The 17,547-nt window shown below is 33.1% G+C and overlaps 3 protein-coding genes across 8 annotated transcripts; all 3 read right to left on the reverse strand.

Moving 5' to 3' along the window:
* Nucleotides 1–2: 2 nt before the first annotated feature.
* On the reverse strand, nucleotides 3–3,597 carry LOC117159408 (uncharacterized). Its single transcript, XM_076623948.1, has 4 exons — nucleotides 3,232–3,597; nucleotides 2,473–2,913; nucleotides 1,675–1,975; nucleotides 3–1,233 (listed from the first exon to the last, which is right to left on the reverse strand). The coding sequence occupies exons 1-4, from the start codon at nucleotides 3,432–3,434 to the stop codon at nucleotides 811–813; spliced, it is 1,368 nt and encodes a 455-aa protein (XP_076480063.1). The 5' UTR covers nucleotides 3,435–3,597; the 3' UTR covers nucleotides 3–810.
* Nucleotides 3,598–3,857: 260 nt separating this feature from the next.
* On the reverse strand, nucleotides 3,858–8,109 carry LOC117159417 (uncharacterized). 5 transcript variants are annotated; one of them, XM_076623642.1, is made up of 4 exons: nucleotides 7,994–8,109; nucleotides 7,188–7,373; nucleotides 5,633–6,201; nucleotides 3,859–5,110 (listed from the first exon to the last, which is right to left on the reverse strand). In XM_076623642.1, the coding sequence occupies exons 3-4, from the start codon at nucleotides 6,167–6,169 to the stop codon at nucleotides 4,508–4,510; spliced, it is 1,140 nt and encodes a 379-aa protein (XP_076479757.1). In that variant the 5' UTR covers nucleotides 6,170–6,201; nucleotides 7,188–7,373; nucleotides 7,994–8,109; the 3' UTR covers nucleotides 3,859–4,507. The 5 variants fall into 5 exon arrangements, with proteins under 5 accessions (XP_076479758.1, XP_033195157.1, XP_076479757.1 ...); XM_033339239.2 differs by having other exon boundaries at nucleotides 7,976–8,109; XM_076623643.1 differs by lacking the exon at nucleotides 7,188–7,373 and having other exon boundaries at nucleotides 3,858–5,110; nucleotides 7,992–8,109.
* Nucleotides 8,110–12,512: 4,403 nt separating this feature from the next.
* Nucleotides 12,513–15,737, reverse strand: LOC117163419 (chymotrypsinogen A). 2 transcript variants are annotated; one of them, XM_033345674.2, is made up of 5 exons: nucleotides 15,135–15,737; nucleotides 14,310–14,574; nucleotides 13,943–14,088; nucleotides 13,558–13,829; nucleotides 12,513–12,803 (listed from the first exon to the last, which is right to left on the reverse strand). In XM_033345674.2, the coding sequence occupies exons 1-5, from the start codon at nucleotides 15,223–15,225 to the stop codon at nucleotides 12,621–12,623; spliced, it is 957 nt and encodes a 318-aa protein (XP_033201565.1). In that variant the 5' UTR covers nucleotides 15,226–15,737; the 3' UTR covers nucleotides 12,513–12,620. The 2 variants fall into 2 exon arrangements, with proteins under 2 accessions (XP_033201565.1, XP_076479806.1); XM_076623691.1 differs by having other exon boundaries at nucleotides 14,310–14,556; nucleotides 15,135–15,729.
* Nucleotides 15,738–17,547: the final 1,810 nt, after the last annotated feature.

Here is a 17,547-nt window from a genome sequence, read left to right on the forward strand (position 1 = left end):
TACTTTATTATACCTCTTATCAATACCTACTATTAAATGTTGTAGTTGTATATATATACGAGTATATAGCTAGTGCGTTAAAAATTAGTATAAGACGTATAATTGTATAGTATTAATGTATATATATGTATATATATACACGTTTGTGTGTGTATACACTTGTACGTGTTTATGCGTATGTATGTTTACAGTACTTCATAGTACTAATAATACTTTAATGTACAAATTGTGATAATTCACCAATTTTAACATACCCTTGGTAGAAGAAGTGTACATACATAAGTAGTGAGGTCATAAAAATAGTCAAGCTTGAACATACATTAATTTTGAATATCAAAATAGAAATTTCTAAGGAATAAAAAGTCTAAGAGAGTTAATAGAATAGTATAATATAAATAGTTAATATAAGGGAATTAATAGAATAATAGAAAATCTAAAGGGGGGGATATGAAACTTAAATTAGCAACATAAGCTTATTAGGAGTATAAAATATCAAATTAGACATATGTAGCTTTTTCTTTACAGCTATAAGTTAATGTTGACTAATATAATTATTATTATGAAGTAGAAATAATTACGGATCATTAATACAATGTAATTTTAATGCAAGGTTGTAGACAAAAATTTTAAATCAATCTATAAGTAATGTTTGTAATCTGAAATTTGGGAATTTCTATTTTAAGACTTTCTCAGACTAATTATGTATCTACATTCAGCCTAAACGTATACAGTCCTATATATCTTCTATTAGATCAATCGATATGCTTATTTAATTAGTGACCTCAACTTATGTTTTAATTTATGATTTCACTATACATCTTCCACCATAAGTACACGTCGTGGACTATGCAATTCCCACACAAAATTACCAGGTAATCTATTAGCTATCGATGCTGGACACGTGACGTTCATTTGCAAGTAAAGTTGCTGATTCCTGCACACTTTCATCTCGTAAGTTTCGAACTCGTCCGATCTTAATATCGATCTAACAGCAAGTGGAGCCAGGTCTGGCGTGCATTTCAGTTCGACTTCGATTATTAAATCGAAAGACGGTGGCCTCTGGACTTGTTGTTCCGTTTCAACTGTCAAATTCGTCGTGCTTACTGTCTGCATGAATTTGCTCTCATAAGCGTATTTGTTCATATTTCCATAGTAAAAGAAACGTCCACCATATTCTCCGTATCCTGAGTAAGTGGAAGCTGGCGGAGGTCTCAACGGGAGTGTCAAAGGAATCTATAAAGAAAGAAACATGGTTAGAGTTATTTATTGATAGTTACAATGTGAATAGTATAATCAATAATGAATATTAGTAATCTATACGTTACTACTTGATACTACAAATTTGGTATTGACCGGTAAAAGGAGTGCCATTTTTCAATACGAAAGACAAACCTTATTTTATTGATGGAAAATAGGTAAAAATTATTCAATATTTACCAAGAATTTATCTTATCTTATTTACATTCGAATTTTTGGAAAACTTTTTTTCATAACAATAAAGTGAATACTCCAATAATTCGTAAAAACTACTTCAATTTATTGCTAAGAAAGATAATTTTTTAAGAGATTGACCATGAATCTATCAATATAATGTTATAATGTACAAATATTGTTGCTGAAGGAAATTGTTTGTATATATATTGTTTTATTTTTTTTTGTATATGTAAACGTCACCTGTAAGAGTAATTCGTGTTCGTAATGTGAGTTCTCGAAGAGGTGTTCGTTCACACTGCCTACTAGACGTCGTAATCGAAGATACATGAAACGTTGTTCGTCTCTCCAAGAATTCTCTTCAGCCTTTTTGGAAACATCTAGACTGGTGAACCAAGCGCGTTTCATTGTGTATTTCAATTTCATGCTGACAATTCTCCCGGTATCTCGTTTGTTACTCAATACTTTGAAAAAGAGTACTTGTCGACCTTCTACGAGACAGTCCAGAACGTCTACGATCTTGCATCCGGAAATCAGGGCCGATCTACTAATATTATTTTATCACGTGACATTTTAACACGTAAATATATATTTATTCTAAAAGATAATATACATTAAAAAAATTGTTATATTTAAAAAAAATCTAGACATATATTAAAAGAAATAGAGAGAAGCTTTCACTGAAATTAATAACAAAGATGACAAATTTTTCAAGAAATCACTCGTATAGTTATAGATGATAAAGGTCAAATTTTAGTTAAATTTTTCTTAACTTTCCCTACAAATTTTTTTCATAACTTAATATATTACAAATGGACTGCCGAATTTAACGCATTTACGGGTGAATTTAAAGTTGCAAATATATACAGAATGCATGTAATATGCAAAAATATATAAAATGTCTAGAGTACAGTACTCTCTATGATATTTAGTATTAATACTAGATTCAATTTTCCTAATTATCTTCATAAAAATATTGCACAAATATCCTCAGTCTAATCGTCATCTTTATAATAGGTACTCTTTTACAAAGTGATTCACCTGTTCACCCTGCGTTCAGAGACTTTTTCAAAGAAGTTCATGAACCGTTTGCAGATGGCTATAAAAGAAGAGATAGTCGATTCTGCTGTACGAGGACCGATGATGGACGAATGATACTTTGAAATTTGACTAAGTAGCTCGTTCAGGTTGTCGAGCAGACTACCAGCGTAGAAACAAAGCCTTGGAAATTTTTGTTGCTTCGTTGGAGGATGTGTATACCTCCAAGTGACTGCTCGTAGCATTTTGTACTGTGCTTTAATCAGCTCTAGAGCGTCTAAAGCTTTGCTACAGGCAAATAATTCGGCGTCCGTTTTTGTAGTTTTCATGACGTTCTCGTTGCGCTTTATTATACCATCCACCTTCGCGCAAGCCATCAGAAAGGCGCCATTTAAAACTGCTGCTGCAACCGTTGAGCAGTGTCTAATACAGACAAAAGTGAGTTTGAGTTATTTTGTTTTAATAAAATAATGGATACAATCATCTTTTTTCTTTTGAGAATTTTAGAAGTTAGATTTTTTATTCTTCACGTTCATATCTCCTTAGATATCTCCTCTTTTTTTGGAATATTTTATTCATAAAGAGTATGGAATATACAAAAGGTGAGAGTCGTAATTATTATTTTTAACATTATATGTTATTAATCTTAAAAACATGAGATGACATATTTTATAAAAATTTTTCTTCTGGATAATGATGCAGATAATAAAAATCTAAAATTAAAGGAGACATCGATACAAACAGTGGTATTTAAAAAATTACCTAGAAACTAAACGAACGGAAGTAGCAACATCATGAAGAGGCAGTAACCGAAGAATCATCTCCAAAACTTCCGGCGGAAGCGTGTCTAATGCATAGCCATGACAACTTTGTTCTGCTAACGGGGATATTTCTGATTCTTTCCGCGATCCCTGATATTGATCGCATCTTATAATTGGTATTTTCGGTCGCTTGTTCGCGTTCATTTAAAATTAGAACATTAAAAAAGAATATAGAGTTAAAACAAATTTTCCCTTTGATGTCGATGCTACTTTGCGCTTCTTTGTGTTCCTTCTTTTTTCTTTTACGTCGTCAGTGATCTGTTAAACAGTTAATTATATATTTTCTCGTTGCAACATTACTCTTTTTCGTTAATTAAATGTTGCCTCTGGGTAAAAATTTTATAAAACTAGGAATGTCGGACAAAACAAAACAAACGATACGTGGCTATCGTTTGTAATCGAGTTCTTCTTTCGATAATTGTATTACAATTTTCTACACAGGGTGTTTCAATCTTCGTATCCTCTAACATAGATTCCGCTTGTACAATGAAGAGGATAGCTTGGTAGTTGTGCTTATTGAAAACAACAGATGTTTTTTTTGCGATCAGTTTATTAGATTATGTACAAGTTGTACGTCATTTTAAAGTCGAGATTGTCTTTGGTTTGTGTGTCGTTCCGATAAATGAAAATTGAAAATAATATACAGATCTGTCGATCATTGGACACCGACATATAGGATAGGAACTTAAAATTACTTAAATTATATGTAATCAATTATGTACTTTATAATTAAGCATAGCAATTTTTTTTCGAGTATACAATAGTTGCAATTGTAGTTGCAGTTGTCACATTGATTGTAGGTTTTCAATCTAAAGATGCCTTAAAATCTTATCTCACAATGGGCATCACTTCAAAATAATTTAACAATCTCCTTATTATAAACAAACAGCGTCAGTTCTTCATCGGTTTCGCCACTAGAAACTTTCGTAAGACTTAATTTAATTTTTCAAACCCTGTTTTCATTATTAATCCTCCAATTCATTCCATTCCATCCCGTTAATAAAATCTGGAATCTTCTAATTTGTCTTATAGCCAAACCTCATATCAGCAAGATTTTCAAGCCAAATTAAACAAAATTCCTTAAGATCCTCTATTTAAGATTTAAAATTAGAAAAATTAAAAAGTCGGCTTAAAAATTAGAAAATTACAAAACTAAAAATTATACATTTATTTATAACCATCTTCCATTATTTCAGGGCAGAACTACATTGGGGATCTTAGACAGAGAAATTAACAGGCATCAGGAGTGTGAACTTGGCCTGATCCACCGGTAATTCATCGGATGCACACGGACTGATGCTGTCCAAAAGCGTTTGAATCGCGTTCTGGTTAGTGGGGTGCTTCCTCTTAGTATGTTCCCTCCTGTGCTTCAATTCTTTAAACGTTTTCCCGCATTGTTCGCAGACATAAGGTCGTGCTGCTTCGTGAGATCTCATGTGACCTTCGTAGTGACTCTTTCTGACAAATTTCTTGCCACACTGACCGCAGTCGAATTGAAAACGGCCTTCGTGAGCCGCCACGTGGGAGCTCAATGTCCATTTGGTCTTGAAAGTCTTGGAACAGTAGTCACATCTTATCTTGGATGCTGTATTCGAATTATTTTTCACTGGTTGCGCAATTCTTCGAGGATTCTTATTCAGAAGCAACATCTCTTCAAGCAAGAAGTCGTCTTCTTTTTCTGGTTGTTGTCCCCTTTCACTCTTTTCTAACACTGTTTGAGCTTCCAACATGTTTGCTGTGTGTTGCTTCATATGCTCTTGTAATTCCTCCTCATCCCGGGAACATGTTCCACACAGAGCACACACATTCTTACCCAGAACCTGTTAGATATTGATGATATAAATGTCAAAGATGGATCTGGTGTTATATACATACATATATTAAAAGATAAGGTTGTCTAGGTAATGAGCTAATTGATCTATTAGTCGATAAAGCTAGATGGATAAGCAGTATTAGGGAAGTAGACAAATATGAACTAGACTTGTTCTGAGATGTGGAAGCTATTTGGTTCCGTTGGGATATTGCTAATTGTATTATGCAAAGGAATCTAAGTGATTACTAAAAACTGTTGTATTCATTATTTTTCTTGAAAATATTTCTAAACGAGAACTCTTCCATAAACCTGTATATTGGCATCTACCTTGTCAGAATAGCAAATGACGTTATCCAAAGGGAGAGTCTGATTAATTTGTAGAAATTGTCATTTATTATTATTTCATTATTATTAGGAATATTCGTAATTACAAAATTAGGAATGAACCTGTATGCTGCAGTCTATTTCGTTGGAGTAACAAATTTAAGAAGAAGAGAATCTAATTAATTATTAGAAATTACTAACATACCTTTTCATGGGAGCTCATGTGAGCTCTGAGCTTAATCTCACTAGTGTACTTCTTCTTGCAATGCAAACAAGAATAAGATTTACTCTCGCGTGATTCATCATTCCAAACCATATGTTGTCTATCAATTATTCCATTTGCTATATTCTCGTTACTTTCCTTCCCATTTTGTTTGCCGACCATAGTGTAATTTTCATAATCGTGCAGCTTTTCTTTTCTCATTTCGTGACGAGCAATGTGTCGTTTCAGGTCGTGTGCCCTCGAGAAGGCTCTCCCATACCTGGTGCAGCCAGGATAAGGACATCCTTTGGTTTTATCGTTTCTTAGCCGAGAGTGAACATTATTGGACGACTGTTTGCCATCCTTGGTGTAATCTTTGCAAGATTTTTCAATTTTCTGACTGGTAACTGTGGCCAACTGAGCTGATAATGGAATTACAATAGAGATGGTTTCATTGGTTCCTGGATTCACTATGGGACCAACATGTATGGCTGGAGGCGTCGCCAGGGATATACCATTTTCATTATTTTTACTCATCATGATCCTCAGTAAAATTTCCCAGTTCTTGAATACTAAGAAAGACAAGAGAAAAAAAGGGAACATTAATAGCTTGTTTTGTGTCATAGGAATTTCAATTGTAGGTCATTGGAGAAAACATGATAACATGGGATTGATCGATAACTTAATAAATTTGGAAGTACTTCCTTATAAAAAATAGCAGATGCGATATATTATGTTCTTCTCTTGTAATCTTTAATTATTACGAGAATCGTTTTTTGAGAGAGGAATGAAATGGAGTGAATGGAGAATTTAATCCTATGTTCATATTCAATATTCAACGAATCAATATCGTAAAAACCTAGTCCTATGGAAACTCGAGAAAGCGTGAAACCGATAGTAAAAGACAAGTACTTGTGTTCTTCTGTTTTTAATTTGTATATGCAACTCAATGTAATTTAGATGTAGTATTTATATCATCGAATCATGCATGTACAGGGAGTTCCAATAATGATTACATTTTAACATCTTCGCTATAAAATAAGGAGCAAAAAGAAGAAAAATATTCTGATATTTTACAATGTAGATGACTTCTTGAACAACTTTAGGAAATTTATATCTATGGAGATCGTTTATAGCTTCCATAAACAGGTAAATGAAGCCTTGTGAAAAAGTATTCTAAATTCCCAGTAAATAATTTTGTTTTAGAATCTTCAGTTTATCAAGAAATTTTGACGTATGGCCATAAACTAATTTTATTAAATAACTAAATAATTTTGCTTGAATCTTTCCAAGCTTGCCAAGAAATTTTGACGAATAGCCATAATTATTGAACCACCCTGTAGATGCATTATTCGCCATGGAAAGGTCTACTTCTCCAAATGAACTTTCCCTCGAACAATAGTATCGAACAAAGGTAGCATAACAAAATCAGTAGCCATCTTGAATCGAGCAAATTCACCCTCTGTATTCCGAATGAAAGAAATTCGCAGTTACAAGTGACATTACATTCATTTGCATTTCAGGGGACTACGAAACAGTTCTGGAAACGGGTTTTTACTTGGTTTGCAACCTTGCTCCGCTTTGATTCTTCGATCGCCTCCCTCTTTTATTCGACACGTCAGAGGCTGCCTCAATGATTCATCCACCTCACGCCTCTTCTACCCTCCCCTTGGAAAGGGCGAGTCGACACGCGACATCACGTATCATTTCCTTATCCACAAGTATTCAACGATAATTTCATTCACTGTTAAATAATTTTTATTATTTATACATGTACCTATATGTAGAAGTTCATATACAGTGGTTGTAAGAAGTATTTATACGTCATTAATATATATTATAGTATATAATAAATAAATACTATTATACTATATATTATAATATTTATTATGGTATTAAATATTTAGTATTTATCGCAGCATTCACATGCTAATTAATTAGGCCCAAGTACGTTAAATCTCGTACTATTCAGTATTCTTTTCACATGACTATAAAAATTTGATACCATGAAAACGAAACGCATAGAATGTGGTAAAAAGACGCTTCGTTAGAAAATAAGGGTATGTTCAAATAATTTTTGCAGCCACTATATATATTCATGTATATATCTATTTCACGTTATCACATATTTTTGTGTACGACGAATAAGCCGCGCAATTAATGATTCTTTCCTTTCCAGACTTTCTCGAGCAATTCGTTTTCTTAACAAGCACCCCACCCGGGTTTGCACCGGGTAAAAACGAACGACAATTTTTCGCGGATCGAAAGGAATTCTGACGAGAGACGAGGTTTCTCCCTTTCTCTCCTTATCCACCTCTCTTCACTACCACGAGAGCCTCTCTATACCTTGTGTACAACTCACACGATCTTTGTGAACACGCGCGCGGTCGTGTGTTGCCGTGCGTTACAACGTGGATGACTCCTCCACGGCGTGGATGAAACGACTCACTCGACTTGCTCACTTTCCTCGCCGCGATGAAAGTGTGCTACTACTGATCAGGAACGCGCACTCTCCCTGTTCGTTTCACGGACGCGGTACCTCGCGCATGTCAACGTCTGTCTTGTTGATATATTATAGCTCGATGAGAGTATTGTCGTGATGTTATGCTGTTCTGTAGATTTTCTTCCTTTTTTTCTTTTTCGTTCTGTTTTATTGGTAATTTCTTGTTAATATTTGTTTTAGGGAAAAGGGGTGAATGATTAGGGAGGAAGAGGGTTTCAGTTTCATTAGATTTAAATTAAGTTAAATGTAAATTAGATTTAATTTAGATTGGAATTGTTTTGTAGACAGATAGGGGACGTTCGTATATTTATGGGAAATTTGTAGATGCTGGAATATACAGAATGTACATAATATATAATGTACATAATATACTTTCGTCCACATGTTGGACGAAAGTATTGTCATAACGTTACGCTGCAAGTTCTATAGATCTTCTTTCTTTTTTAGTTGTTTCTTTATTGATGATTTGCCGTTAACTTTTATTTTAGGAAGGAATAGCGTTTGGATCAGATTTGAATTAAATTAAGTTAGGTATAAATTTGGTTTAATTTAGATTTCAATTGAATTATAACTAGATTGTGGATACCTTGGCATTTATGGAAAATTTGAGGATGTTAGAAAATGCGGAATATATTGATACATACATAACAGGCAAAAATGTTTTGAGGAGGGTGGCTGAATGACTGAAAGAGAAGCTAATTTTTTAAAAGGATGCATTAGTCTTTATTCCGAATACCATGATTTTTATTGATTCTTTATACTCTATCTTTTTATATAGTCATAATTAAAAATTTTATACGAATGTAAATTCATTTTTAATTATGAATTTATAGAGATAAATTTTACATCTATGAATACAACTTCTAGAAGAACTCTTAGATTTGCAAAATCCATCGAGTCATATAATACAATGGAAACGTTACTAAACTGCTTCATATCAAATGACACACCTTCTCAACTTCCCCTGAGATCACATATACCGAGCTTAATCAGCTAATGGCGCGGTTGAAAATAATTACTCTCGAATGGGTAATTTGGATCAAAAAATGATATTACATTACGTATGTGAAACGACTCGTCATCTTTAAACATTTTTAAAAGTCAAAAATATTATAAAGGGGAAAAATCAGCTTTATTATGTTCGTAATAGTAACGTGTGCAAATGATATACCTACATTAACGAGAAAATTTCATGAAATGAAATGTACGATTTAATTAAACGCCCGTTAAACACGGACACGTGCACTGACAACAACATCTGCGCTATCACATTATATTAGGCACCTAATGTAATTATGTAGTAGCTACTAATCAACGCAAGTGTGACGGACACGAAAGGTCTAATCTATTAGGTAAACTGAATTTCATCCACGCTTAGTGATCATTGCATTCTTCTTACTTTTTTAAACATATTTTATCATAACTTTACTTTAAAGATCTGCTGTTCTAATCACTGGATATTAATACAGGGTGATCTAGAGTTTAATAGCCGAATTTTACATAGGTCATTTAAAGTTCCATTGACATGTTATAATAAAAGTACGAAATACACAGAGAATGCGATTTTTGCCATCAATTTTACGTGATTGCTTATAACAAAATTTGACTGTTAAATACCGGAATATACTGTATATTTTCTTATATTTTGCAATATGCATTTTTGCATATGCATATGTTGCATATGTTATATGCATTTTTAAATGAATGCATTTCACATTAATGCGCGAAGAGTTGCAGTCTAGTAATTTTATTTTGTAGTAAGTTAGAAGATAGCACATGCATAGAATAATAGTGTTTACAGAACTTGTTCTAAATTATTTATTGTTGCTGATGGAGAAGTTTGTTTCTTGTAGTTTCCTTCAATCTGGAGTATGGCGAGGCTTTTATACTTGATGCTAAAATGCTCGTATACGTCTAAGTAGATTTATTGAATATGGAAATTTTTATATTGACAAGATCTCTTTTTCAATCTGTTAAGCATATCCTTTAAATAGAAACTTTCACAATCGTCGAATTTGAAATAAAAAATGAATAAATTTCTATCGAGTCGGTTTCAGTTCTTGCAAATGTAAATATAATATGAGTCATTTTTAAATAATCTGATTGACGAACTAACTCATGTTTCTTGGTTGGTAACTCGTGATTTTATACAGGATATTTTGTAGCATATTAGTACTGTTCTTCCTTTCTAAAGATCATCTGATTTACCATAGATCTACTGTAATAAAAATTATTATTCTTGCGCGGAAAGTATTTTGAATTATATTTAGTAACATATTTCGATAAACGTGATAGGGTGAGATAGTATAAAATATAGGTACATATAGGATAATATATGTATACATATATGCATAAAATGCATACAGTGCGAGGTGGTTGTAACGTGTAGGTTTATTTAATAAAATAACGAGTGGATGAATTTGTAATAGTCAGATATATTAAAATACGTACAACTACTAGTACAAAGTAACCGTCTGTCGTCCAGTGCTGCTATACCAATCGAAGAAATGATAATAATACTGTTGTCGTAGGTAGCACGTTCATACATCTATATTAACGGATGTTACCACGAAAAGTGAAGTTAAGTTAAAAAGTTAAGTTGTAACCTAAAACAACGTTGATATTTAAAGGTACAATAATATGGGTCCCTCCTTTGAAACTTTTTCTACGGCTATGTGCCACTACAAGTATAATATAGATAATATAGATAATACAATATCAGAGATATAATATGTATAGATAGCATGCATGCAGAATACTATAGATAACATACAAAACAGAATATTATAAATAATATAGATAATGGAGCATAGCATAAATAGAACAGATGTAGAAACTATAAAATTGTTAAATCCTCAATGTTTCAGGGTTTAACGTTTTAACATTTTAACATTAATAGATTTAACATTGAGAAATATTGTGTCGTTGATTTGTCATTACAATCCATTTATTTGTAAAACGTTACATAGCATTGCACGTTTTTATTGTCAAGCATTTTTTATTTAAATAATATTCTTCGAAAACCGAAAAATTATAATATACAAGTCATACGTATGGCTCCAAATAAATCGATAAACACTCGACACTAGAACACACAGTGCATAATAACGACAGAAACATAGTGGATAGACGGTGTAAACGAAACTTGATCAGAGCATGCTTTGGTATGCTAAGTGGTACGTATTAAGCTAATTAATGGATGCATCTCGGCATAATTTGTGTGTTCAGAGTCTCTTAGTTACCACGGTGTACGCGGTTCCTGTGACTGATCGATACTTCTAATTTCATCGGTTGAAGAGGGGCAGAGAGGAAATGGGTGGAAAGGGAGAGGAGAGACTAGGAGGTGGAGATGCAATCGCTTTGGTTGTCATACGCACAATCACGAGGTTGCGTAACATTGAATCTACGATGTTCGAAAAGAGTGAAGCAACTTCGGATTTTCTCCCCTTATGAGAGTCATATAAATGCAGATGTGGTCGTATTTCCGGTATAGAAACATCGGTATCATTTCGAAGTATACATACAGCAGCTCACAAAAGTATCCGAACACTTGCAGAAACCTTTTAGCAAAATATAGAGGGTGTCTCGGTAATAATGCTACAATTGACAAGGAACCGACCCTCAATTTGTTTTTAAATTAATAACAATCAACTGTTTTATTAAAAATTGTACTTCGCCCCATAAAATATTCAACACTAACATGTTGCATATACACGATCTAACATACAGGACATATGTGTAATCTGTAAAATCTGTACATATCTGTAAAAATATAAATTAAAGATTATTTATATTTTCTGTCATATATGAAATTATTGCGCAAAGTGAAAATGGTCGTTGCACGAGAATCAGATAATTGATCGTTGTATATAGATATTTATTCCTTGCCGATTGTACCATAACTACTAGGCTCATTGCATCGCTAAGGAGATTTCAAAGAGTTTCACACAACACACGTCATACATTTATACTTATATAGAATATATCATAAAATAATAAAAAAATAGATAATACGTTATAATATACTTGTAAAAGTTTTCTACAAATGCTAAAATACTTTCATGAGCCACTGTATATTATAATGTACGTTGGCGGGCATAGGAAGATACCTTAGCCCCTGGCGAATGGCTTTTCTTTGGAACTTACCAGCGCAGTGGGTGCGCTTTCATTTCCATAACACGTGAATGTATATGTATATGCTTGGTCTTATTTCCTATTGAAATCGAGGTTTTATGGTTTTCAGATGCAGCGTGTTCTATTCGTATATAGATTTTGCGATTGTTTCCAAATTATGGTAAATTTGTGTGGATAAGATACGTACAATAAGTAAAGCAATACATTGTACCTTTTTTTTTTTATTAAAAATTATTTGTACTAAAAGCTACACAGGAGAGCGTATATGCATATGTACAATGGTCTACTCGAATAATATTTACATAAATATTATCTACATTTCAAGGTACACGTGAATTAATATACTGATCAAAATTATAAAAATTGCGTATCATCGTCATTGTTCATAGTATTTCTTATCCATTTTACGTAATACTGTATCCTAGTATACACATCAGGATATCCTGGTCTAGCACATCCTGATCCAAAAGAAGTGACGCCTGCCAATTGCCATACTCCGTCTGCGCGACGGCATTGTAATGGTCCTCCAGAATCACCCTAAGAGATGTTACTATTTTATCATTTAAAACATTATTTATAAATGTATATATGTATATTTATATTGCTAAAAACATTTACGACACTAATTACTGAAAATATTGTTAAAATATTCGAATCAAATTTTAATAATCTTGAAACGAAGAAATGTGTACCACAATACTTTTATCTTGTAACTTAAAATATTGCTTAATATCATATATATATATGTATATACAAAAATTTTTAAAAAGATTTATAACTAATTGTCGAAAATATTTTTTAGGTGTGCGAATGTAATACCGAATATCCTTAAAAGGGAAAAATATTTACTATAAAGCATAGTAAATGCTTCAGAAGGCGTATTAAAATCGAATTATGACGAGTATGGAGAGATTTTAATGTTAATTTCACATTGGTATAAATAGCAATTTTATAAGTAAAGGAATTGACGTGATTCATCTGGATAGAGCGTCGTCATAGAAAGCCAGATTGCATTATCCAGAAAATGCAAGGATTCCAATCTACTTAAGTGTATTTTGATGATCGGTGGTGGATATCTTATGTAACGACGAAAGTAATAACTCTAAATTTCATGAAACGAAACGATGAAAATGTTTTAGAATTTGGATAAAAAGAATTGCTATTGAGATAATAAGATTAGAACAATGTTACTCGTATGCAGCATAATATGATATAATAATATCAAGCATTCCAGCTTACATTTTTACTCGGCAGGAATTTAGTTAATATAATATAGAAATTGATTATTTACCACGCAGCTTCCGGTCGAGCCATCAGTGTGACCAGCACAGAGATGACCGCTTCGAAGCGATACCGATTTCCCATAAGCTTTCATGCATTTTTCAAGATCTAGCAATGGCACTGAGGCTTCTAATAATGCAGTGGAAAGTGACTGAGAAGGTCCGTATCGACCCCAGCCAGAAGCGACGCATTGTCTATTCGCAAGCTCCTCTTCCGGCTCCGGTAAACATATCGTTCGTACTACTTTGGACAAAGGAGCTGGTCTAGCTAACTTCATCAGCGCTAAGAGAAAATTGAATATCCTAAATTTTAGTAATTTTAACACAAACTATCGTAGTTACCTAGCTTCTTATCAAGCCAACGATACCACTTTAGGGTTAAAATCGTTTATTTACCAATATCGTGTAAGTAATTGTTGAATCTCTCATGGAGGATCACTCGTTCAACAGGTAGCCTTGCCGAGCCTCGTCCACCGGAGTCTAATTCCCATTCCCCGACCACCGCCGTCCACAGTGCACCAATCGGTAAATTGAAAAGCTCGCTGTAAGTAAATATCCAGTCAGCTTATAAATCGATGGTGATCAAAATATGTATATTTATATTTAATTAATCTTTACACGTACGGATAAATTTCATTGGCTAACAATATTGTATATTTGTCTGATAATTTAATAAATCTTTTTTTTTTTAGACACTCTATATAGTGATAAGCTGGAAGCTCGTCGCTAAGTTCGTATAGATTCAATGAAAAGTGAAACCCACTTATGAATGCAATGAGCAGCTGTGACGACCCAAGTGGGTTCAATGAGAACGCCGCCGCACCAGTGACCGATAAATCCCAATTTTGGGTGGAGAAGCTGTAGAGACACCTGCCAGGGCCAAGAGCCTCGTTTACTCGGTTTCCCGTTAAATATTCGACCCGTTGTACTCCCGACGTTCTTTTGCTTGTCCACAGTAGAAGAAGTGACGTTTTTCACCGACAGAATCGCACGTGGCTGCCTATGCGATGCTGAAGGACATCCGCAAGCTGTTATTCAAAAACTCAAGTTTCCCACCTCGTTGACTTTCACTGGTAGTCAACTAATATCAATTAAATACGTAATATATTCAATGATTTGACGAAACGGTTATTTGTAGACTGCAAATTTTTACGAATCCACGCGAAATTTAAAGATTTAAAAGTATACAAAATGCATATAATAGTTCTATGATATATGTATAACAGTCCCCCTATAAATTCTATTTCTAATTCTAATTCAGTTTAGTTACAGAAATAGGACCTAGATGGAGATCTGTGTCACTCACTAAATATTATTAGTGCTTTTATTTTAGCATATTAAATGCATCCTGCAGACTTTTCCATTTCTCCATTTCTCATAAAGGTACAAACAATCTATTTATTATATGAATAGAAATTGCATTGAAATGTTTAATGGCTATCAAACTTGAAAAATAAAAATGATCTTCCTTAAAAAGTTAAAAGACATACAATATTTTAAAAATATCTAAAAATACATTATAAACAATATTCAAAAAATACAGGATAAGTGTTATAGAAACGGTAGCTTAACATTATGTTATACTTACAGAAATGATCTTCCTGAACGATCCTCAGGATCGTGCAGTCGATCTCCGCAAGAATGAAAAGAAGTATCGCCAGCCCACCGCGAAGATTCATTTCCAGTAAGGGAAGCACACCATGTATACAACTATCTTCTTCAACCCCGTACACTTTATTGTCTCATACTCTTCATATTGAATTATAACCATATACACTTTGAACTTTACTATTTTATCGATAATGAATTTTTTTGATATACCTTTCAATGTTTTAAGTCTCACAATGTACACAAATCAATTTTTTTACTATCAATTAATTAATTTCTATCATCTTTCAGATAACATCACAATGATATTAAAAAGACACGCATAATCGAAGAAAATAAAGTAAACGAATAAAAGGTACTTTAACAAAGATATGCAGAAAAGTTTACAACTTTTAACAAAGACGATAGAGGCAAGTGACGAGAGTACGACTAGGTAATCCTTGTTGCGGATCGTTCACTAGAACGAGTAAATCCTTCGAAGGAACTTACTTAGAAGAAAGTGATCGTTGACGATTCCTATCGAAGAAGGGGAATATGCATACTTGCGATCACGACGAACCAGTGGAAACTGGCAGCTCTTAAACAGACGAATATCGCTCTCACTAACGAAAGTTACCTCTTTGCCATCACTGTCTTTCTTCCTCGCTCTTTTCATACCAATTAGAAACGTTCATTTTTCTTAGATACGATTATGAATCACGTGTCTTCGCAAACGCGTGCAGTAAGATCCTTCTATCAATGAATCCTTTTTTTTATTATTGGCTATTTAACTCCCAATTAACTCGCGTGTTACACACTTCCTTTAGAATAGAATCAAATCTTCTTCGTTGATTTTCAGATAGGAATTTTAAAGACTATCTCTTTGAGAAAGAAAAATCTTCATGGGAAAAAGAAAGTTGATCACTACGTTGAGTTTAAAGAGACTTAAGATATTGTTTCAGCTCTGCTAATGAGATAGTGAATGTAATTCATACTTAATTTTATGTAGATTATATTTCATCCAATGTTGGATTAGATCTAATTATTCAAATTTAATGTTAATTCGGTGTTTAATTTAGTACTTAATTTTGGTTCATCTCAATTGAGCTAAATCTAATAAACTTGGCACAGATATAATTTAATGTTTAAGAGGAGCTAAGGACTGAAGATTGTAATTAAAAAATGTGTTATTTAAAATAATCTTTGTCTAATTTGAATCCAACTTAGTGTCTAAAAGGGCTTGAGGATAAAATTGTAGGATTTAAAAAATGTATACGTCATTCAATCTTAAACTATCAAATTTAGAAATGGAGATATTTTCATGGTGATGTCTAGATCTAGAAACCCAATTCGCCTACTAAATACATCCTGCGTTACAGATCTTCCTTTCAGTCTGTAACGTATAATCCGTTATGAATCATTTAGTTGTAGTTTCTCGTAATTACGCATTATCGAGGCATCGGAGGAACGATCGCTTTTTTGCTTCACGTCGAATTACCCGATGCAGTAGCGTGTTTACCAACAAACCTGTTAATCATTACTCTCGAGAAACGGATTCTCGCTGAGAAACATAAACGCACGTATAGCTTGTCATTTCACTACAACGAGAATGTCAGTGATGCAGAGCAGTGAACCTAGAGGACGATTCAAAAATTCAGTCACAAAATTCTTGGAAAAGGATCATTATATTACATTGATTATCAAATTAATTCATAGAAGCAGACGAGCAATACTTACAATACTCGATTTTGAAATTAATTCTTTCGTAAAAGGCAAAAATAATAAAAACTTGAAGATAACATTAGTATCTTTGGAATTTACTTTGTTAACGTATAATTAAATAATATAGGTATCACAAATAAAAAGATTTATCGAATATTGTTCTATGAGAAAAGGAAGAATGTTCGAATTTGAAAACTGGAAGACGTGTTTTGAAAGGACCTGTATAACTTTTGCATAAAAACGTGTTAATTATAAATTGAGAATATTGAGAACTAAAAATAATAGTTTGTTTCCTTTTTTGAAGCAGCTTGTAGAGTTCCTGTTATCGAGGCCATTTCCATGAGGCAAGGAAAGTGAGGAGGAATGCAATGTGACGTCGAGATAAGTAACGAGTTGAGCGTGTTTAATTACTCTCTCTGTTCACGAGAACATTTTTAGCATTGCTAATTCGTTCAAAGAGAACTTTATAGCGTTATAAATTATGAAACTCGATCGAAATTACAAAAATTCCACGACGTAAATTATATAGTTGAAACAAGGCAGGAAGCGTGTAAACGAGATTTCCTTTTTTCTCCCTTTATAGTTCAGAAGAAAGCGATGTAAAGTAAAATTGTTTTCTACGAATCTTCCGTCGTTATTTGAATTTTCTATGGTTCAATTTTGTCACTATTTCAGCTAACATCGAATAATTT

The sequence above is a fragment of the Bombus vancouverensis genome, chromosome 13 (genome assembly GCF_051014615.1).
Source record: "Bombus vancouverensis nearcticus chromosome 13, iyBomVanc1_principal, whole genome shotgun sequence".
Lineage (NCBI taxonomy): Eukaryota > Metazoa > Arthropoda > Insecta > Hymenoptera > Apidae > Bombus > Bombus vancouverensis.